Source organism: Larimichthys crocea, chromosome VII (assembly GCF_000972845.2).
Source record: "Larimichthys crocea isolate SSNF chromosome VII, L_crocea_2.0, whole genome shotgun sequence".
Lineage (NCBI taxonomy): Eukaryota > Metazoa > Chordata > Actinopteri > Sciaenidae > Larimichthys > Larimichthys crocea.
In genome coordinates, this window is record NC_040017.1 from 9,684,155 (window position 1) to 9,708,683 (window position 24,529).

The following is a 24,529-nucleotide window of genomic DNA, read 5'->3' on the forward strand; positions in this document are numbered from 1 at the left end:
ACATCCACACCTCATCTACAATAAACACACACACTGTGTATTACTGAGAGGGAGGCTAAGCTAAGTCATTCAGATAGACATCTGTGTGTGTGTGTGTGCGAGAGAGAGAGAGAGAGAGAGAGAGAGAGAGAGAGAGAGAGTGTTTGAGAACAGGAGGCCAACATACGGAAACACGTCCTTCAAGAGACATGGTCGTAAAATCCCTTCAGTGTTTGACTGAAGTGTCAATCACTGGGCTACTTATTACTCTAATTGGATTATTACTCCAGTTTAGCCCTCTGTATGCCTCTCTGTTTCTAAACATGGCAGTGCCAGTAACTCTAGCTGGTAACTGTGTGAAGAGGGAAAATAAAACGGGCAGAGAAAAAAATGAGTCTTAGTAAAACTGTATGAGCTGCTGAAATACCACTTGGAAGTATTTTTAATGTGCATAAAACATGTGCTCTATACATTTTCTAAGTAATGTGGTCACTTTTAAAGCTATTTGTCCAAAAATGTAAGTCGTAAGTGTCTCAGTTACTTTAAATGTGTATTTTTCAAAGTTTGGTGTGATTATAAATCTATCTATATCATAAAAAGAAAACGTATGTAATATGAACCGGTATTTAACTGACAAAAGAAAGAAGGTGCGAGCTGCTGTGTGTTGAGATGGAGAGTGGCAGCAAGCATATAAAACAGCCCAGAGACGTGGATGAACTTTGGCCTTTCCTAAACACCTCCATATTTCCCTGTAAACCCCTCACTTCTGACATCCTAATACTTTCTGTCTCTCTCTCTCTTTCTCTTCTATACATGCTCCTACCTCTCAAAGAAATCTTCCTGAGGAATGCATGAAACAGTTCAGTATGGATTTGACAACCATATGTTTTCTCAGATTACACAGCGAGGTTTTGAAGTTGATGTTCCAGGACGTCGGGTTAAGGATCTCAAGCCAGAATTCAGGTGAGAACATCGCTAAAAATTCCACAATGAGACAATAAGAATGTGCATGCAGGCTTACAGAGAAACTCACAACTACACACACACACACAAACACAGACAGAAATCCTCAGCAGCCACCCGGCATGTCCTCAGCACCTCACCCTCACTTGCCTTCCCTCTCTTTACAACTTTACTCCCATTAATCTCACACACCTCATCACAGTCCCGACACCTCGACCCCAAAGATCTCATATCCTCCGTACACCTTTACCTCCTTTCGGGGCTCAGAGACAGCTTTGAAATCCCACGACTAATAACTACCTTGCATGTTCTCTACCACTGGACTCGTTGACAATTCCACCTGCCACTAACTATGACACTTTTCCTCATCTGAAATTCCTCATCTGTTTTGTCTTTTTCGGGCACAGAAAGACAAACCTTTGCTGACTTTTTCTTGATCATAGGCACACATATATTCACTTTTAATTTAAGGTATGCTGAGACACACATAGGGTGTGGCTGCGCATCTTAAATAAACAAGTCTTGACAAGGAGATACATTAGAATACATGTTAACAGAACACACACAAGAAACAGACACAGCCGTACAGGAAGTGGCAGATCATCCAGTGGACATTTGGGATAAGAAGATCTGCTTTGTGCCTAAAATGCAAGTGTATATATATATATATATAGATAGATAGAAAAGAAGCAAAGTGAAAGGGGAAAGAAAGACACAGTCAAGCAGTAAGACAGACATATCAGAAGGCAAACAGACAGAGAAACAGATTGGGCAATTAGACAAACACACAAAGACAGATCGTTCCATTACACACAGAGACTGACATGGCGGGGATTGAGACAATGGCCCCCTTCACTATACTACTAAGTGTTTATGTCCCACGTCAGTCTGCATCACCAGTGTCCCCCTGACTGCTCCCAGCTGACGCCCCCATACACACTCGCACACACGCACGCACACACAGACACACACACATACACACACACACACACACACACACCTCTCTGACCTCAGGAGCTGAACTTGAACATGCACACACGCCTGCTTTGCTTTCTGTCACATGTCAGCATATCATGTCCCTTGCAAGCACACAGTCTCGGCACTGTGTGTGTGTGTGTGAGCAGAAGAGGATGAATGAATGGGCTTCTGTTGGACTGCTCCTAATGACTTTATTTAGAGATGTTGTGTTTAACGTCAGGAAACACCAGTCATGTATGCCGACCGGCAGAATCTGTGGTGAGGGCAGTGTGAGGCCCGTAGGCCCTCATCCACAGAGCTCAATTCAAACAAACTAACCACAATTTCCCATCTTCTGACTGGGCTGCATTGATCTGGTTTACAGGTATGGAGTGGAACAGACCAGGCACAGACAAAGATGAGGAAGACGAACAACATGTCTTTCTGTCTTGCTCTCCTTTTCACTTATATTTCCTTACTTATAAAATCACAACATTCTTCTTCACCATCTTGATTTTTCTCTCCCCCACGACCCCCACCTCCTCTCTTCCTCTCCTCATTTCCCTCCCCCTGCTTTTTGATACCAGTGCATAAAACACACCAAAAGTTTTCACTGGAGCTGGGTAATGAGGCAGACCTTTGACCTCGCCTTGATGATTTCCATACCTGTGCATGTGCAGGAATACATGCGGTTGTGAGCGTGTGTGTGTGTGTGTGTGTGTGTGTGTGTGTGTGTGTCTGCAGCTGGCGGCTGACAGCGACATGACTAATGAGGGCTCAGGACAGAAATAATAGGTGGGAATTATAACGCACAAAAAAGGTACAAGTGCAAAGGAACAGGAAGAACATGACAATGACACAGCAATGGACAGGAGGAGAGGAAGATAAAGGAAAGAACACAAAGGCAGAAAGAAAGACTACGACTTCAGAGGAAGGTTTATATAATTAGAAAACTATAACCCAGGTATCAAAGGAGCCACAGAAACGAAGTTTGCAATGTCTCACACACGCATCAACAAATAAAAAAGTTGTATTGAGGACTAGAGTTTCACAGCGTCATGGCTCCTGTATGTAAGTTATGATGGGTTCACTATCGATTCACTCATTCACTGCAGAACTTAGTGTAACGCTGCTACAAGAGATAACGTTGGAAACATAGATCTAAGTTTCTCTGTTCTTCAGAACATCATTGCACAATGTGCATTTCATTTGTTATGGCAAAAAAAAATTGACATATTTTGTCTGATTCCGGCAATATTCTGTAAATAGTCTTACATACTGGACTCTTAACTCATAATTTACATCTTTACCACACTAAATAACGAGTATCTGAAATCAAAAGGCTTAGAAAAAAAGCCAATCTAAGACACTCGATCTTCCAGCGGAAACCAGACTTACTCAAGTAGCACAACCTGGACAGCACATTTGGGTGTCTGGCAACACCAGCATACAACTGTCACACTCTGGGTCAAAGGTCATCATGTGTAGACAGAGCAGAACTTCCTAATTATACATGATAAATGTAATCACACACAGGAAGCATTTCTCTCAACAATTTACTGGCTTAACCTTGTCAGATGTGCCAAGCTGGTGAGGAAATTGGAAGCAAAAAAGGTGTCTAAGCGTCATATCTGAAACATTAGTGTAGTTTGTTTAACTTAAATACAGGCTAGATTTAATAGTACTCACTAAACAATGTTCCTTGTTTTGTATGGAGCTTTGTGAGGTGTATAAATCAGGAATACTGTTAATAAGGACCAGAGAAACCAGAGGATACTTTTCCATCAGGCTGTGTGCTGTGATAATGATACTATCTGGCCCAGACAGATCTCTTCAGTGAACCCTGTACTCTTGCTGGATCAGATCTGTGCCCATAATGGCTGCCTGTAGCCAGAGGGTCTCGACCCACGGACACAAAACACGGCGCCAAGACATCAGCGAGACAGATGGACAAATAGACAGATAGACATTCAGACAGACATCCTGTCTCGAACCACAAATAGATACAACAATTAAGTCAGGTCTGGTCATTTTCATTTCACTGACCTTCGCCCCTCACCTCCTACACATGTAAGGAGACAAATTACTGCTGCAGTTGGGTTTGACCAACAACTCCAATGCAGGAGAACATGCGGTGTGAAGGCTAGGACAGGGGACATAAATCATACCTGTATTTGATCTGTGGGGCTCTGGGCCTGCCTGGCGGTGTGGCAGCTAGCATGCACCCTATGTCTCTGAACCCTTAAGGGGCTGAAATGGGTCATTTGTTTTGAAGGGCCAGACGTTTTTTTTTTTTTTTGGGTAGTGTATAAATCTGGGGACAACTGTGGTAAATGTTGCCTTTAATATGAGTTTGAACAATTGGAAATTGTTTGAAATTTGAATGCTAAAATAGGAAAGGCCATTAAACAACAAATTGTAATGGTGCTCTTATTATTATCGCCACAACATGAATATGATGAAATATGCAGATACTTGATACATTATATAAGTTAAAACTAGACATGATGTATCTGGATGTCTCATGCCAGGCAGTTAGTGATTGCCGAGTTACTGGTAGTCTTATCTGTCATTCACTGCAATGATTATACAGCTGCAGAGAAAGTATAGAATATGGACCAGATATAATGTAGGTAATTGTCTCAACTTTGCTTCTAAGGTATTGTTTTTCTTGTGTTATTGTTGCGACAGACTGAGCACATCTGGGGTAAGCTGTGAGTTGAAAGCCTAGTTTTGTCAGTAGTGGATCTTGGCACCATACACTGCCACGATTTCAGTAAGTTGTCAAATCAACCATGTTCTTGTCACAAAGAAACAGAATCCTGCTGGCTCTCTCGATCCCTCGACTCTACTCTTAACAGAAAGCCTTATACTTCAGATGGACATGTTTTCAGTTTCAGTTTTCCGTGTTTTCAGCTGTCATATTACCAATGCTTATGCCTGTTTGCATTCATGTAATACAGTATGTTCCATATCAAAGGTATGCATTGTATATGTAATTGGCTGTGCAGGAGTACCACTTTACAAGTCGCAATGTACCATGCACACATGTAACAATGCTTATTCCACAAAAACATTACCAAAATTATACAGCATCATTCTCTGGTGTCCCAGAGGAGATTACTATGTTACATCAGGAAGTGCCCTTCAAAGTTTCCACCATTGTAATTGCATGGTTTAGAAGCAGACTTTGTTTTCTCCATTTCAGAGCCAGTTTTAAAACCCCAGAGGTGGCTAGTCTCCAGGCTAGGCGAAATCAGAATTGAATTAACACCCAAAGAGCGTTTCATCAGAGCCAGCAGGGCCCCGTGGTCCAGGACACCTGTAATAGAGTTTCCCTTCTCAGAGACGCAAAAACATTTTAACTCCCTTCGTACGGAAGGTTTACCTGCTCCTGCCTGCACGCAACTATGCTGCTGCAACTGATCAAATCAGGCCAAACAAATTGCATTTGTTGAGAGAAGGATCAAATGCTAGCGCCCACAAAAAAACATATTAGCAGCCTGATCTACACAGAATACCCTTGGCATAGTGGTAGTATTGGATTAACAGAGTAACAGAAAAAGAGAAGAGGATGTGTAGAAATCCAAAGTGACTCCTTTCCTCTGCTTTCCCTCGCTGCTCTGCTCCTCTGTGCACTAAGGAATTACTACGATCGTATGCAAGTGAGGATATAGATGGGAGGAAAACACTTACATGCAAAGAGGTGTATTGGATTACTGTGAATTCAAGTCAAGTGTTGCTGCATGCCAATCTCAACACTGAAGTACATGGTAGACTGGGATGAATAGATATAATTAATCTTCTAAACTACCACACCCTTGGATAACAGACAACTTTTGAAACGTTTCTCAGATTCATCTAAATATAATCATAGAACAAATCAACACTTAGGTTCATTATTCTTACTATGGAATACGTGAAAAATATTCACATTTCAAAAATTCAAACATTTGGTAATGGGGAAAGGACATATTTTTCCTGTTTGTTATTAAAATAAACAGAGACAGAGATGTCTGGGATGAACTGGTGTGTGAAACTCATGGGGGAGAGATAGAGTGAGAGAGTATGGGAGAGAGAGACTAAGGGGCCTGACTGTCTGACAGACAGGCAGGCAGATGGACAGGAACTTGGCATTAGGGAATATGATTCTGCCAGAGAGAGATCCATAAAGACCAGAGGAGGTCGAAGGGCACACTCTCTATAATGACTCATCATCACTCAGTGGTGTCCATGCTGGGATGGCTTGTGTGTGTGTGTGTGTGTGTGTGTGTGTGTGTGTGTGTGTGTGTGTGTGTGTGTGTGTGCCTGAGAGAGAAGGCCAGTGGATCTGCTGAGAGATAGCGCAGGATAAACAACCAGTTCTGCTATTCTAGGCCTCTGGGGAGCAAAGAGAGATCTCCCTGTTGTTTTATCAGAGCCCTGGCCAAATAATGTCACCCCTTAACATCAATTAATTCCCTCATCAACATTTAAAAAAAAAAAGAAAAAAGAAAAAAAAGGAGTTTGAGGAAAAACATGATGAGAAAATGAAAAAGACATTCACTAGGTTATGAAATATGATAAATGTCGTAAAGCACATGGAATTCCTTCTGTTAGAGGGAGACTGTGTTTGATTTCTCAGGGCTGGGTAAACACCAGTGGACGGACCTCACCATAGCTGTTCCCGTGGTACCAGTGTTGGGCAGTGGAGGCCAGGCCATGGGGGAGTTGTGGCGTTTTTCAAGAGGTGATTTTTTTTAATTTTTCTATTCAGTCAGTCATTACTTTTACAACAGCGCAGCTCGAACTGACCACTAAAAGGGCGGCACAGTCTGCAAACACCTTGTATATGGAATTCATAAAACAATAGCTCACACTAAATTCCCCTGCTGCATTCTCAATCAAGCTGCTATGGCAATGACTGTTTCAGTGTGCATTTATGTACGTGCACATGCAAGGGGCCATATTTTTAAGTTGTGCAGCATCGGATGAATATCTCCATTTCTTGGCAGCTGACAGCCTGTTTGTCATCCACTCCACAACCAAGAACTGACCTTCAGAAGCATAACTACCTTTATCCTGCTGTACCTCTCCTCTCCCCTCCCTTCATCCTTACGTCTCTATTGCCTCCCTCACCCTCTATCTTTCTCCACCCTACCTCCCTCCACTTCTCCCTCACTTTTTGCACTCTCTCCCTCTGCAGCCTTTGTCATTGATCGCTGATGCGATTGGCTGCCTCCATGCTCAGTAATGACCCGCCTTGGTAACCAGCTGGCTGCTCCGCTCGGCCCTTCGTAGATTGAACTGTCAGATGGCAGCGATTAATGGCTGGGCAGAGAGACACAGACTCACACCTGCAATGTCCCACCCTGCACTGCCCTACCAATGCGCTGTCCCATCCCAGCTCAAGCCTCACAGGTACATGTGTAGATTCAGCTGGGATGTGTGTTTGTTGTGTCCAGATTTTTTGTGTGGACAGATAGATATTCAAAAAAATGTGTAGCTGCATGTGTTTATGGGCGCATATAAATCTTCGCTTTTATACTGCCCCTGAGGGTATGCATGCATTCTGCCCTCTTTCAGCAGCTGATGGGAACGTACGGTGGGAGGGTGTGTCAGAAAAGCTAAAGGGACAAGGGAAAGGTCAATCAATACAAATAATGATGACAATGTAGAGTGTAAACATAAAATCCCACACAAAAGGCTGATAAAATGAATGTCACTAATACAAATTCACAGAACACACAATTCACTTATAGGACCTTGAAAAGTAGAAAAAGTTGTCAATTCTGCCAAATCAGAAAATGACTGAACCAACCACAGTTTGCTCCACTCCTTAAATGACAGCATGTAATCATTATTTGTCTGCAGTGCTATACTTTGTTGCCCCTTGCTCTTCTTTATTACTATATTAGTTATGATTGCACCCGTAATCATTCACTTATTCTACTGTTCACACTTGAGTCACTCTGCACAAGAGAATCAGAATAAATGCTTAAAATGCTAACACATGTTATTTCCTCGAACAGAGATGAGTGGGGTGTTTGGTCTGGTCTCGCTCTGTCTGTCTGTTGAGCCGAGCGCTGCAGGCCCACGCGGCTGTCCCGTGTTGTACTTGGCTGGCCGTCTGCTAACTGTCAGCGCAGTATCTCCTTACACTGATGAATGGGAAGTTTCCAGACCTTTCCCAAAGCTTTCATTCCCTTGTTCCAACGCTTCATCCAGAGGAATGGCCGAGAAAACAAGGGTTTCTTCGCCCGCCCACCCGTCTCCCTCAAGGGGAGAGCCAACGCCGAGATGGGCACAGTGGCTAATTTTAAAACACTCCCTTCTAAAAAGGGGGAGGAAGAGGGAATGGGCAAGGGAGTAGGGAGATAAAGAGTGAAAAAGATGTAGACAAAACACAGTAAAAGAAACACAAATGTGAAACATAAGAAATGTGGTGGGAGAAAAAGAGAAAGAAACTATGAGAAAAAAAAAAACAGAAGACAGAAGATGGAAGGAGCATAATCCTCTGAACAGTGAACACGTGAATATCAGGCCAGTAGGGGTTTGGCGTGGTGTGTGAAACGGAGATAAAATCGATTAGCTTGTCCACTGACCCAGTGAGCAGTGGGGCCCCCCATTGCCCCAGTCCTGCCACAGCCCTGACAGAGACGTCCAGGCCCCCGAGGCCCCTAGGGGTCCCTTCTGGACACTGAGGTGAACAAAGTGGTGCCCTCCTGTCAAACTAAAGCCCTCGAGCACCAGCAAAACAACAAACCATGCCGCAATGCTTCACTGCTCTCTGATTCCACAGGAGACAGAAAAGATGTAGTGTGGGCTGCTGAAAGAGGACACTGTGTGCAAGAGCTGGTGCTCGAAATACACAACTACTTACATCAAGGAAAATATAATCGGTTAATTAAGAATTCAGCTAACTGAAATCAACACAGCTTAATAAAATAAAAGCTATTTCAGCAATTCAGATTGGGTTGTTTTAATTAAATGTTTTAATTCTTCGTTCCCCACAGATGATTTTGTGAACAGCTCAAGCTGACAGAAGAAGCAAAAGCTGTTAGCTGTTAGTAGTTATTAAGGTGTTACAAAATGCTTCACAAGGCAGTTAAAAAGTTTGATTCCCAACTAGGGAATAAAGACACACATATCGGTGTTTACCCACTTTAATATTTTTTTTGTCGTAAAACTCTTAGAGAAACTGAGTCTTGTAATCTGAGGAGGAATGTCTGCTCATTCAAGCATAAGGAAGCATTTCTGAAAACCAGCTCCAGCACTCACCACCTCCTGTCATCCAAATAAAAACACAATAGTTACAATTTTTACAGATGTCATTGATATAATAATTGCGGAAAATTGTCAGGAGCTTCTTCTGAAAGTCTTAAAGCACTGGCCTGACAAACATCCACCTGTTGACAGGCCCTGAAAGCTCTCCCTATCATTTTATCGCCTTGTTTTCCTCACATGATTTCCTCAGTCAGATCACTGGGTGAGGAGCACCTCTTTGATTCCTGGCTCATTGTAGTGTATCTGACCTTGGAGGTCACAGAGTGGAAAGAAGTGGATGTGTCACCGCTAAGCTCTTCTCCGTGTTAGAATAATATTTCTATGGTGCATTTAGGATGCTAACGCTAATCAAAACAGGACATCCTGAGGAGGGCCGTGCTCTCTCTTCCCTGGCCCCGCTCACCGGCCGCTTTATGTTTTTGTGTTTGTGGAGGAGCGACAATCCCAGGAAGCCGCAAGGAGGGTTCATCAAAGCTCCGAGCAGGGGGCCCCGGCTGCAGGATCGCTGGAATGCGACGTGGAAAGGAATCTCTACTGTCCTATTGTTCCCTTGTTTCCTCGGTCTCATCACACGGCGGCACGTCCAGTTCACTTACAGGTAAGCAGCGCTAATCAGCCCTGCATTCCTTTCCACGGCCGCATTCTTTCCTCTGCTGCGACCCTGACTGACCGACAACACTTGTGCACACACAAAGAAGGTGCACGGCTATAATAGACACACACATATATACATAGAGGGGAAGTCATCAACACAGATCACTGAGGACAGGGACATGGTGTTTCCTTTTCTCAGACAAGGGATTGGGAGTGGAACAGAAAGGTGGACACTGAACTGAAGTGTGCTTTGATGAGATCTCGAAAGAAGATTAAGAAGTGTGGCTCCCCTAAGCATCTATGTAAACATTTTGATATGCTGTAAAAATGTTTCACAAAACAATAATATTCTTCAGTAATCTTTCGGTTTGTCAGTCTTACTGTCCCTAAGTATCGCGTCTGTAATAATGAATTCACAGCTTGTCATGACTTTTTCTCCTTGTGCCTCTCACTGTAACCGTCACTGTTTCACTGCGACACAGGCAAGACAGCTGCTATCAAATCCAATCTGGTGAATGTGTTGCGGCGCAAACTTCATCAGGAAGACCGCAGCTTTGATCACATCTCCTACCATTATCTCTCCCGTCCTGCCGGGGCAAGAGGTCATCACTTAATGAGCTTCAGGGTGGAGGGTGCGGGGCTTGTTGTGGCCGAGATGAAAGGTGTACAGGAATCACACACACATAGCGTGCAAACACATAAACGTACACACATGACTACATCTGCTCTGTCCTGTCCTCCCTTTTCAGCTACAGATGGGCATGACCTGATCCCACATTTCACCCCTCTTAATCATAAATGACTCTCCTCCTCTCCCTCCCTCCCTCCCTCGCTCCTTCCATCCCTTGGGTCAGTCTGCTCCACCCAGGGAGATCCCCAAGCAGTGCTGGAACAGACTGTTATCACCACGTTCACAAAGCGATTGTTGGGTAATTCCTGTTTATAGCTATGTGCTCCCTCCAGTGTGCACGAGTGAAAAAAAAAAAAGGCACCGTTACCTCTGTCAGCCCTCAATGACAGCGATTAAAATAAATGTCCACAAGCAAACATACACCACTTTAGCATACTTGCCAGTACAAAGATATTTATCATTAACTCAAAAAAAACTTTGGTGATATGCTAAATGAGCCAAAGGGTCATAAAATATGAGCAACTGAGATCAAATTGATGAATCAATATTCTGTATTTACTTATTCCCACTCGAGGGTAACTGGGTGAGATGCAAAGAAAAAAAAAAGTTAATTGATCAGACTGCAGCCTGTAAACCGACATGCAAACATAACATCATGTCTGCAGTCTAGAGTAAAGTGCAGCACACAAAGATTGGCAGCTGGAATAAAATCATATCAAGCCTCTTGTTTAGCCTTCCTCCCCATAAAAGCACTCAACAATGTAGTAAAGTGACTTTGGGTAGTTAGCTGATGTGAGACATGAGGCCAGAGTGTCGGGCCCTGTTTCTACCACCTGCTTCAGGTAATTGATTGGAGTATAAAATGATTGAGTTTCTTTAATTAGCTAACAGACATCTCTTCTCAAAGCGCGCCAGGGAGTGCTAACTTCACAGCGCCTCATTAATAGCCCGGGCGAACCGCACCATCAGCAATCTGTTCACATTATAACTCCTCAGACATCATAACGACACACAAATCAGTTTGATGTCTGGGTAAACTTTTCAACTCAGCAAAATGTCATTTATCTCAGACCAATTTGTGATGAGAAAATGGCGGCATGTCACACATTTGACAGCTACGGCGTATACTCCGCAGAGCACCTTTGTTTTGCGCAGAAGCACTAAAACTCGCACGTACACACTCAGATCCAAATAAGCACATGCACACACGCTCACCTCCCCTCCAAACACACACACACACAAGTACAATCTATAAAAATATGCTTAGCTTGGGACTGGTCTGTTGATAATGACCTCAGCCTTGGCACCGTACTGGGCCAGACCAGACTGCCGACAGACTGGAGGCTTTTGTGTGGACTCCCTATCTCTAACTCCCTGACCTTTAGGGGGGAGAAGAAAGCTGAAATGCCTTTTTTTTATTTAGAAGGGGTAAGGCTTGCTCATTGTTCTGTGTTGGTACGGTTTCCCTGTGGTAAACACACAGCGGTTCCCAGGCTTGACATGTTGCTGCACAACACCCTCCTGCCCTCCCCTCCCTCCATCCATCCTTTGGTGTTCCCACACTGCTCTGTCTGGGTTGCACTCCCCCCCCACTCACACACACACACACACACACACACACACACACACACACACACACCACCAACATACAAACACCACCCCCACACATTCAAACACAACAAACAACGACAGCAAAGGTACACAGTCTCTGTATTTCACCTGTCACCAGGGCAGCATTTAAAAACGAATGCTTGTCTGTGCGTCTATGCATTATGAAAATCCACACATATTTGATGGGGTGAGATGGTGGCGATCGAGAAGCCCCTGGGGCCAGGGTCCTGTGTCAGGGCCTGAGAGGGGACCCGTGACGGGGCCTGGAAGCTTCCTAGTTGCTCAAGACAGGGGACCATCCTTCAAGCGGGTGACAACAGTGCATAAACAAACCACTAACCTCATCAGCTCTCTGTTTACAGCCCTGAGACCGAGTCCTGGACGACTCATTAACATCAGAGACCTTCCAAAAGAGCCATTTTCTGAGAGAGCAGGGTGGGGGGGACCCTTCTCCCATCATAAGAGAGGAGGAAAGTGGACAACATGTCAGACAGATGGGGGCGTTGATAGATGAGAGGGCCTGGGTCATAGTCAACCTGCACCCCCCCCAAACCAACTAACACACACACACACACACACACACACACACACACGTACCTCAAAACACGACTAATACACCCACAAAGACTACAAAGACTGCGTGTGTGAGCGTATGTGTGTGTGATATGCTCTACACCTGGTTTGACAAGCGTTCAGCAGCTTTCCTATTAAAAGCTATAACAAGCAGAAAAACTGCTGTTTGTTCAGAAATGCGTGTGTGTGTGTATGTGTTTGTGTGTGTGCGTGTGTGTGTACGTGTGTGTGTGTGTTGTTTGCCCTCAGACTGATCACATAATTGTTACACATCCACGACTTTGAAGAAGAAAACTGTCGCCTTTCACACCAGTATGTTACATGACTTCAAGTTTAAGTGGGCTTTTCGCACACAAACACACACTCAGCAGCAAGTTATTGAATCAAGGCCTTGAAAGAAATATGTTTAAACCTTTTAAAAAGTGACCCAGCTGAAGTGTAAGATTTTAATTAAAAGGTTCTTGACTTAAGGGGATCTGACTTTTCTCTGGTTTTAAGAGGTGCCCCTGACTGATGTGGTATCTATAAACTGATATGAATCATCATGTGATGCGACTTGATAATAATAAAAAAGAATCCGCTATATAGTAATTCATTTGCATTAGAAAACAAATCCAAGTGAACGACTGACATAACCTCATGAAAACAGAGAGTAACCTCTGCCGTGGGCCCCAATGATTCCTGACCCAGTCCATTACTGAAGGAGATATGGGACATTTGTATACGGAGCTTTGGCACCAAGCGGAGCGCAGGCAAAGAGCACCGCTCCGGGACAACAAGGGCTGTTTAATGGGGTCTCTATTTCACTTTCCTCGCGCCGGCTCGCTCCCTCTCACCTTTTAAATGGGCCGATCTATTAACCGTTTTAATGAGCTCCGCCAGACAAACGCGAGATGCATGGTCCATTGGACAATGTGTGGAGGACGACGCACTTCTCAACTCCGAAGAGGAGAGGCGCTGACAGACAGCGAGACACCGAAGCGCGCGAGGCTTCTCTCTCCCTCTCTCCCCCACGCACGCACTGACGCACGCACAGTTTCCCGCATGGCAATCAGGGACGTCAATCTGTAGCATGCGCATCAAGTACGTGATAGGAGCCACATTGTCGGAGACAGGCGGATGAATGAGTGATGGCTGACAAAATATTGTAAATGTGAAAAATGATTATCAAATGCACAAGTGTCAGCCCCGGGACACAGACTGGGTTTGAACGCTCCATTGCCACTTGTTAAACTTCCACATCATTTCCATGGAACTTTTCCTTCAGGTCGAGATTTATTTAACACCGTGTTTAAAAAAAACAACCTAGATTTCAGCTTTACGCGCTATAAATCACTATATTATTAGAAATGGGTTATGTGAGATTAATCGCCACTGTAATTATTACTAACAAATTATCAAAGACCCCGAAACGCATTATAATCAAGAGGCTTTTATTGAGACACAGCTATGCTAAGTGGACCTTTAATTAGGCCTACACCAGCCTAGTTTGGATCATCAACCCCCCTCCATCTTTCTGTAGCCCACAATTCACCACGGGGTGCGGCCTGCACGCCTTGGCTATACTTAGTTGGGAAGCAAAAGCGAGTTTTTGTGGCGCACCGCATTACATCTGGACGTGCGGACTAATCAGTCAACCTCAATCAATCACTCTTACGTTTACCACCTCTCCATCACCTCCTCTATTACATCCACCCCCCCTCTCTTTTTTTAAATCACACGGCTGTTCTGCAAGGAGGCCCCGTACATGCCCGTTTTAACACGACTTCTCCGGACAGACGGGGAGGCACACACTGAACGCATTTACCAGCAGAGATCTTATGAGGGGTCTGGGAATTTAAATATTCACTGTTGACACTGTGCAGACCTGGCTGAGGGCCAGAGCGGGCCCGCTCCTCCGGGGACCCAAAACATTCCCCCCATTCTGACTTAAGACGGTGAAATCTTCGTCTTCCATCTCGAGAATAATAATCGTTAAATACACGAAGAATTACCCCGGCTATATTCTCAGAAAGACTTTAATGGTCTGTGAGTACGTAGAAAAGGTTGATTGGTCCCCTTTGTGTGCGTGGTAATAAAAAAAATATATATTCTAAAACAAAGTGTGTTTCACAGTCAGCAGAGACGGAAGGCCGCTTCAAGGAAAATCAAGTGTTTTCTTTCCTGTTGATGATGATGAAGACGGCCCGTGCGTGTGCGCGCGTGCGCCAATTTCCTTATGAGTAACACAACATACATATTTGTTTAAACAATTCAGAGAATCACAATAAAGTGGTTACACACTTGTACTTAGTGTGCTTATTAAAAATTCATCAAAATGCATCAAGCTATATTTAAACTAATTAAAACAGTAGTTTATTTTGAACTGATCACATGTAACAACGTCTCCAGAATCTCCTGCTTATAGGCAATAACTATCCAAAACATTTTAGGCATATGCTGCAACTATTATAGCATACAGTTTATTTCCTTTATTTGTATGCAAAGAAATGTAGTCCACGTGTAAAACGGGGTGTAAACACTGGCCACTGAAGTGACTGAAACTAAATCTTAAACCTCCTTTAGACACAATTTCTGCAGAAACTAAAATATTGCAGGCCTGAGTCATTACACTGCTCTGACCTCTCTGCATAATTCCGTCCAGAAACATCTGCAATACACTTCTACATTAATGGTGTGCGTTCACAGTTAGAGTCTCCACAATTAAGAGTCAAAATTCAAATGAAAAGTCAGCACAGCACTAACATTTACGTAAAACACTAATGAAACAGCTTTAGAGAGAGAGAGAAAAAAAGAATATTATTCTTGAAAATTTATTGGAGCAAATCAATGCATGAATAGCCATATCAATCATCTCTTGTATAAATTCTTCTAGTTGATTGCGTCCAAGTAATTAAATCGATTTAATGACAAGAGTGTTTCGATATTATACTTAATTTAATCAAACCCATTGATTATTTTAAGTTATTATTTGATCCTAAATGAATTTTGTGAACAGAGTTAAGAAGCTTGCCTCCTGCTATAATCAAATTACACGCAGTCCAAAGTCTGTAAACTACAACATTCGTGCATCAAAAGAATTAAAACATTCAATTAGTTTTTTTTCTGAGTGCCATATAATTAAAAAAATCAACACACATTACGCAATAATAAAAAAGTCGGAATGAACTGCATGACTCACAAACAGAGTCACAGACACACAAGACCCCCTTCCCTCAAACATTTACCATGCCTCACTAAATCCTCGCTTTCTCCTTATTTCTCTCCATCAACCTGATTTTTCCAAGTTGCTCCGCGTAAACTGAAGTGAGCAGCAGCCCGCAGCAGCAGCAGCAGCACTGTGCAGCAATTGCAATACAACTGCCGATGCACGGGACATGGGATTTTAACCTACAATACACTACAGTACACTACAGCGCCCACTACATGCAACGAGCAATTCCAATACTGGAGCGGACGCCCTGCAGAAAGTTCCTCCATCGCTCCCTAAACTTTAAAGTTTACCCTCTTCTTGTGACAGCGTTTCGGGTTTTTTTCCCCCTCCTTCGCGATTATACCGTCATTTTGTCATTCTTTACTGGTGAAAGTGAGGATTATGGCTTTCTGGTGGAAATGAAATCGCTACAGAAACTATTAATAAACGCAGTGATAACAGCGACAGGCTATAGGTATATAGATGGCATGTTTCAAAAGGAAAAAAGAAAGGGATGTTGCACCTACTCGTGGCCAGTTTCCGTGCCCTGCCTTTGGACCTCATGGTGCCAGTCTCTCGGCGTGGGTTTGTTTGGATTTTTTTCTTGGATCTTTTTTCCTCCTTTTTGTTTTTTCTCTGTCCTTTTTCTCTGGGTTTCTCAATCCAAACGCGCTATCTCTCCAGCATTGTCAGTCTGGACACCTTCGCACATGCGCACAGCCCGAAATCTGCCGGCAGCAAGTGCCAGAAAAAGTTTGGGACGATTTATCACTTTGATATGAACCTGATCTGGTCAAGATGTGTGTGTATCGTGGACATCTCCCTTTCGTGTCAGACTTTTCTAACGATCACTGAGTGAGAAAGCGGGGCACACTGCAAAAAATGTCCGACGTTGTTGTAGCCTCAGATCCAGTCGTGTTGTTGATGTGATTTAACACGTGAGGAAACTTTGTAATTGAGATGCGCTCAGTGCAGTTTTAACTTTGTGTCAGGACTGCTCTTGACACAAGAGCCACTTGTCTTGAAATAAGTCTGGAAACGGCAACAAAATGATTGAAGAAAACTCATCTAAGCAGTTAAATCTAGTTAATCTACCAGATGCAATAGAGATATGTGAATGTTTCTTAAGAGAAAACTTTTCCAGACTGAGCACTAAATGAAATGCTTTCTTAAATTGGATATTTTTTGCAGTGCAGTCAGCACCCCGGATCCACGGAGTGCCGAGGACATTAATTATAACGATCTTTATTCTCAATCCTTACTGCGCACCTTTTCTCTTTAAATGAAGTCACATTAATCAATGTTAACTTAAATTACCAATGCTGGATATAGTCATTAAAGATTTTATATATTTTAATTGTATTTTGACCATTATAGCGAGCCCTGGAAAATGAATGAAAACCTCCTCCCCTCCCTCTCCCGCTTGGGCACCCGACTGACAGCTCTAATATGAGAGTGCCCAGGTTCTCTCTCTTTGTGCTGACAATTATTAATATGTTAAGTGCTTAGTATTAATGCCTGTTTGAGACGTTTCTGTTGCAGTGCGTAAATTTCATCACTTGGTAATTGCTGAAGGCTCTAAAAGGATGTTTTCACTTGATTTAACTTGGAAGGAGAACGACTCTATCAAGAAAGAAAGAAAATCTTTTGTCCCAACCTTCATCTCTGTGGGTGGAATAATCTTTGAATCAACTTTTTTTCCCTCCTTGCTCTGAATTTTAAAGAAAAAGGCCACACTCATAAATGCATGCCATCCAGGCACTAAAAGTCAATAAAATCACTGCATGTCTGCTGTTATCACATAAACATTTTATAGAGGCATATTTAGATACTGAGTCATATATAAGCAAAATAGAGTACCAGCCAGATACAAAAACAGAAAATCATGATTTGTTGCCAGTTTTTGTATATATACATATAAAAAAAGAGTAAAATTACATCCACACTTGATACCACAGAGGTGCAGCCTATTTGTCCCCAAATAGAGACAGCGTATAATTAAAGTAATTGGCAATTAATTAGATCCGCATGAGATCATGCTGACCTTGCAGATGAACTCTCTAATGGGTCGTGAACTCGAGCTATCGATTCCAAAGTGTTGAAACTGATTGAAGTCGTGACATCATGTCACGAGGAACAAAAATCATCTTTGGTCAGCCCTAAAACCGAATGGTGATGTGGGAAGGCCCATGTGCACAATAACGGACAAACAACACCCCGAAAAGGATTTCGTTTGCCTTATCCACAAAGATGTGTTATCATCCAATTGACATAGGAATTGTTTTAAAGAGGTCTTTTAAAACTAAACTCCAGTTTCATCTCTGAATAGCTATTCTCCATTTGAATGGCCGCGTTAAAAGAGGTTAATACTGATACTTTATTGTGGTTGTGCCTCACTCTACCTCTACTGTAATGACATAAATGGTGCTATTAAGTGGGTTGCGCCTATACACCGTGCCTGAGAAGGTGACGCGCGTACGCACAAATACACTCACACACGCACACAGAGGGAGAGAAAAGAGAGAGAGAGAGAGAGAGAGAGAGAGAGAGAGCTTCAGGCGGCGCGCTCAATTAGCCTAAATGGAAACAGTTTTCATTCACCGCAATAACTCACTCTTCTCTTGCCTCGTCTCTTCTCCCCTCTGAAGCACTTTCTCAAAACATATTTTATTATGATACGCTGAACCTGGTGGCAGGGCGCAGCGGCGCACAGATCCCCACAGCCTCGTGGATTGTAATTATTAGAAATTAATTGGGTTCGAGACCCCCACGGTGGCAAGTATAAACTAAAAGATTGCCCCACTTCTTTCACCTTGCATTGAATTCGCGCATATCGGCTCATAAATGAGACTAATTCAATATTGTTTAGAGGAAGGAAATCCTCATCCAAATGAGCAGGTTTTAGTACATTTCCCTTTATTACAGTTAGTGATATTCAGCTGGTAAGGGGTTAAAAAATAACATGATCTGTATTGGGGGCTGTCGAGGCAGACTAAAAGTGAAAAGGGAGCCTCCGGCACAAGGAAATTACCAGCGCCCGCGTGACCTTTGAGCAAAGTAATCAATCAAGTGATCAACAGGGATATTTATCACTGCTTTGTCCAACCAAACCTGTGTCTACAAACAAAATAAAACATCGAAAATGAGGATATTGATATTCAAGTAGGTTAGCCTAGAATTATTAAAAACAAAAGACTAAGAATCAATTATGTTTCATGTACTATTTCTTTTAAGTTAGCCACCATAATAATATTTAATAATAATAATGCAATGGTGATTTTTGTAGCCTTTTAATACCCATTGTATTGTTAAATAATTTCTAAATTAAAACATATTAAACAATGAAATCTGGTTTAAATAAGCAGCGACAGACAGGCATAAAATTACTCATAAAAAACAGCCAAATTTCAACACTGTAGGCCATATTCAGTCTTGGCCATTACGCTGTGTTATTGTAGGCCTACTGAACTTTAGACGCTGTTCACTCCGGGTTTTATTTCATCTATTTCTCACACCTATCTGGCGACTGTAATATAGCAATGATTTCCTGGCTTTTTTTCTCGCGGTGTATAGTGTTAAAAAATGCAAAGATTTATTTGGCCCAGCGCGTGCTGCCCCTGTGTGGAGAATTATCGACCCAATCAAACGCAGTAAAAGCTTCCAATGAACAGCTAATGCAATGAAATAATACTCTGACGGAGAAAGTAATCCTTCCTCACTAAGCTGCTATTATCCCCAGTTAAAACTAGAAATATTTTAAAGGCATACTGAAAACGAGGCATTTGTAACCACTGTAACATCACATCCAGATAGTTGTTTCTGTATTTCTAGCTTGTATTTTTTGACAGCAGATAAATCAAAAATGAAAATGACTCCAGGTTAATATCGGACGGGGACCTCCTAAAACATATCAAGAAAAAATACAAACAAATAAAAACATCGAACAAAGATACATTTATATATTTCTGTGCACAAGATTTCGAAATTTAATCATGTCAAGAGAACACAGGTCCAACTCACCTGCTCAAATCTTGTATTAATTAAGTTGTTTTGCTTGGTCTAATTTTTCGTCGTAAATATTAATTCTGGACGAATACCGAATGCTTGCTTATATTTTTATAGTATTCTCTACTATTCCTAAACTATATCAAATTAAGTTTTTATGAAGACATACTTATTATATCAAAATATACTAATGAATTTGTTCAGCAGAAATATATTCGTAGCATATCAGGATGAAAACAGAGATTATTCTTAAAACACCATCACTATGGCTATGTGCACCTTAATCTGAGATATGTGGATTTTATTTGTGGGCTATTGAATAATAAGACGCATATTACAATTTACAACAACAACAAAAAAGCAAACTCATAGAAACATTTGAGACTAATTTAATTTGCATATTTAAACATTCATAAAAAAGGTCCCCAAACATGAAACACCATGAACACAAAACGCGACATGGCTCTGTAGCGGTGTTTGTTGCACTTGAGTCAGTGAGACAAGACGAACTTGTTGTTGAACATCCTTTATGCTCTACCGCCATCTAGTGTTTGAGATATATTGTTGGGAAGATGGTCTACTGATAAGTCTGCCGTCATGAAGCGTTCAAACATCAACAGTTCTATAAAAACAAACAGAAACATCTTCAGGGTTATCCTGCAGCCATGTTGTTAATACCCATGTGATGACTGTTCATACACATATAGGAAAAACAGGTCTAACTGGCTGTGGGTTTCATCATTTACAGACCTGGTAGAGATGACCTCAAAAGCAGAAGCTAACATGAGACTGATTAATGACCTGGCCTGGCTTGTATTGGAGTAAAGTGCATTTTAACAACCGCTTGTGGACTCAGTATCCAGCATGGGAGACAGATTACGATGCGCTCCTGAGACAATTTGTGGAAGTAGTATTGATAGGGTTGGTGTTGGCCGTGGACATATTTATCTCTGAGGACTGCTTGATGAGAGGGTCCTGCACATACACACACATCTCAAGATACAAACTCATCCACATCAATTTCAACTGATGTTCCCCTTGCAAACAGTCCCGTCAACAGAGAGATGTGACAAGTAATCAATGGGACAGTCGATCAGGTTTATTTATCTCAGTTTCCAGTAACAGCAGACAGTGGAATCCTTGTCAAGTTCCCGGTTGTGAGGTAATTAAAGGAACATACAGATGGATGGGATGCTTAAGACATAGACAGACAACCAGTCAATATCCCAGACAGTGCCTGCAATTGACTGCTTACAGTAGTTCCTTTGAACTTGAAACAGGATAGAAATGGATTTGTATGAACATTTCCAGCACACCCATTAATGGCCTTAGAGTTGCAACAGTTAGTCAATGATCTCAGTTTCAGGGTCCTGGTATTGTACATGCTGACTCACTGTCATGACTTACTGGGACACTTGGTTAGAACAGAACCATTGTTAATGCTATTATTAACAACTGTGCTTTTACTTTAACAAGCCCACAGTGACAAATGCTGACAGTGAAAAAGGCCTGTTGTTTTTTTATCAAACAGAAACACTAAACTTTACAGAGTTTAAAAGCTTTGCAAATGTGAGGACTTGCTGCTTTTCTCTTTTATATAATTGTAGATTAAACGTCTGTGGGTTTAAAGTTGGACAAAACAAGCAACTCAAGGACATCACGCTGGGCTTTGTGGAGGTTTTTTTTTTTTGTTCTATGGACTGAAGAAAAGTGACAAGCGTCTTAGGAAGCTTAAATTATAGTTTAGTAGTTTCACACTAACATGAAGCACTATTTGGTGTTTTGTATACTACAGAGTTCCTTTATTACAGACATGCAGGTGAGTACATTAAAAAATTCTATTTTTGATAAGAACAGACCCCTTTCAAAGGAATCTATAAACAATCTTTATGAAAGTGATCTTACTTACCAATCGGTAGAAACCAACAGGACAGAGGTAGTAGAAGTACAGAAGTGTCCACAGGAATGCAGTGGAGAGCACCATTTTCTCCAGCAGTCAGTGATGCTAGAGTTTTACAAAATGCACAGGATGAAAAAATAAAATCACCAACACACAAACCAAATATATGGTAGTTATAATGCTGTTGTTATAGTGCCAGATAGTAAACCTGGGTTCCAAGCTGATGTTTTATTTTATGTTAGCACAATTAAACCTTTCACTGTGTAGTCATTCAATAGATTGGTTAGCTTTTTCATAGTATACACAGTCAACAATCAAAAATATGAAAAGAACACTTTTGTTTTTGGTCCCATTTTTTATGAATCAAAGTAAAATTCTAAGACTTCTTCTGTGCACAAAGGTTTATTTTCCCTAAATATAATTATTGATTATTGCACAGGTGCGCCTTGGACTGGGCTCATTAAACGGCCACTCTGCAATGTAAACCAGACAACCAGTCAGTATCCGGTGTAACCATTTGTCTCATGTAGTGGAACGCTAGTTCACGTCAATCCAAAGCATCCCAAACAGGCTCAACGGGAATTGTGTCCACATCCTTGCAATATGGGGCCATGAATTATTATGTTGTAACATGAGGCGATGGTGGTGGATGAATGGCACAACAATGGGCTCACCACATTATCTCTATGCATTGAAATTGCTGTGGATAAAATGCAATGTTGACATTAGCAAACCGCTCACCCAGAGAACACAGCAAAGTGCGAGATACCATCGAAGGTGAGCATTAGCCCACTCCGGTCGGTTACGATGATGAACTGCAGTCAGGCCTAGACCCCTAGTGAGGACGACGTGCACTCAGATGGGAATCCTTGAGACAGTTTCTGACTAATTGCAATTTATTCTTTAGTTGTACAAACCAACTGTTGCATCAACTGTCCAGGTCGCTGGTTTCAAACAAGGCAAGGAATTTTCATTTATACAGCGCATTTCATACCAAGAGGAAACTCAATGTGCTTTACATAAAGACAAGGCATTTAAAAGAAAAATTTAAAAAATTAAAAATAAAGTATATTATATATACATATATTAAAACGATTAAGAGGACTTACAGTGCAAATCCAAGATTACGATTTAAAATTATTTGAAAGAGCTAGCCATAAGCTCATGAAAAGAGAAATGTTTTTAACCTGGATTTCAAAGTGCTTACGGTTGGGGCTGATTTGAGTTCTGCTTGTAGTTTGTTCCAGTTGTGTAACAGCTAAATGCTGCTTCACCGTGTCTGGTTTGAACTCTGCTAACATGTCATTCATGTATTCTGGACCTAAGCCATTCAGTGATTTGCAAACCAATAGCAAAACTTTAAAATCTATTCTGTAGCTGACTGGGAGCCAATGTAAAGACTTGAGAACTGGGGTGATATGCTCCGATTTCTTTGTTCTGGTTAAAACTCGAGCTGCAGCTGTTTGATACTTTTTTGAGAGAGTTCAGTCAAAAGACCGCTACAGTAGTCGAGTTTATTGGAGATGAAGGCATGAATCATCTTCTCCTGACCTGTTTGAGACACAAAGCTCTTAATTCTGGATATGTTCTTAAGTTGATAAAAGGCTGCTTTGGTGACTGACTTGATTTGACTGTTGAAGGTCAGATCAGCACGCCAAGGTTTCAGACTTGGTCTTTAGTTTCTAGAGACAGTGACTCAAGGTGTTTAGTGACAGTAACCCTTTTCTCTTTATTGCCAAAAACAATGACCTGTTTTTTTTTTTTATGTAACTGAAGGAAATTTGGTTTCATCCAATTTTTTGACAAGCTTGCAGGTAAAGAAGGTTACACATTGTGTGGAGTTTGCATGTTCTCCCTGTGTCTGCGTGGTCATGCATTTATTAGGTTAACTGGTGACGATTGCCGTAGATGTGAGTGTGAATGATTGTTTGTCTCTGTGTGCCCTGCTGGGACAGGCCCTGACGAGGATAAGCACTTACAGAAAATGGATGGATGGAGGATAATTAGTATCTTGATATGGCACAGGTGGATGGCTTATCTTGGCAAAGGAGACATGCTAAATGAACACAGAAAATACAGAAAAATGGGAGCAGATCCAACGGTAGGAAAAGCACAGGCGTAAATGATTAACTTAACAAAGGGCACTGTTCCATTTATTCCATTCCAGTGAAGCAACGTGCACCACAGCAGCCCGCTGCCTCTGTTTGACCTGAACTGAACGAGACCTTAATTAGTATCATTGGTAACACCTGCATCACTATTTCATGTCAAAATGGCTGCCTGGTATTGTGCATGCTGCCTCAATGACACCCCATAGACATATATACATAGACACCGCTTTAAGCGCTGAATCGTACGTCGCCGCCGCCGAAGAACCAGATCCTGAAATGTAGATGTGACATGAGGGTTTTCTGAATAAAGAGCATTACACGTGAACATATATACAACATATATACATACATATATATACATACATACATACACACACACATACATACACATATACATATATATATATATACACATACATATAGTACACACACACACACACACACACATATATCTATATAGATATATATATATATATATATATATATATATATATATATATATATATGTGCTGTGTGTGTGTGTATATGTATGTATATGTTTCAGTGTACTGCTCTTATTCAGAAAACCCTCTGTCACATCTACATTTCAGGATCTGGTTATTATAGACACAGATTAAATGTTAAATATAAATATTTCAATATTTATCATCACAGTAACAGTGTTACACACATTAGTAGCTGTAAACACTCAGCATTAGAAAAATACATACGTTGGTTTGGTGCTTACATAAGGAGTAAACATCTAT

At 41.8% G+C, this 24,529-nt stretch overlaps 1 protein-coding gene across 13 annotated transcripts in view; it reads right to left on the reverse strand.

Moving 5' to 3' along the window:
- mecom (MDS1 and EVI1 complex locus) overlaps positions 1 to 21,700 on the reverse strand; it is a 136,465-nt gene extending 114,765 nt beyond the window's left edge. For 7 of the 13 annotated variants that reach the window (XM_010751986.3, XM_019253077.2, XM_019253080.2 and 4 more), the window contains exon 1: positions 16,295 to 16,699. In XM_010751986.3, coding sequence (XP_010750288.3) covers positions 16,295 to 16,331 — 37 coding nt within the window. In that variant the 5' untranslated portion in view covers positions 16,332 to 16,699. Of the gene's footprint in view, positions 1 to 16,294; positions 16,701 to 21,681 lie in introns of those variants that run through there. The other 6 variants (XM_010751996.3, XM_019253075.2, XM_027280593.1 and 3 more) reach the window with 3 other exon arrangements.
- Between the last annotated feature and the right edge of the window lie 2,829 nt (positions 21,701 to 24,529).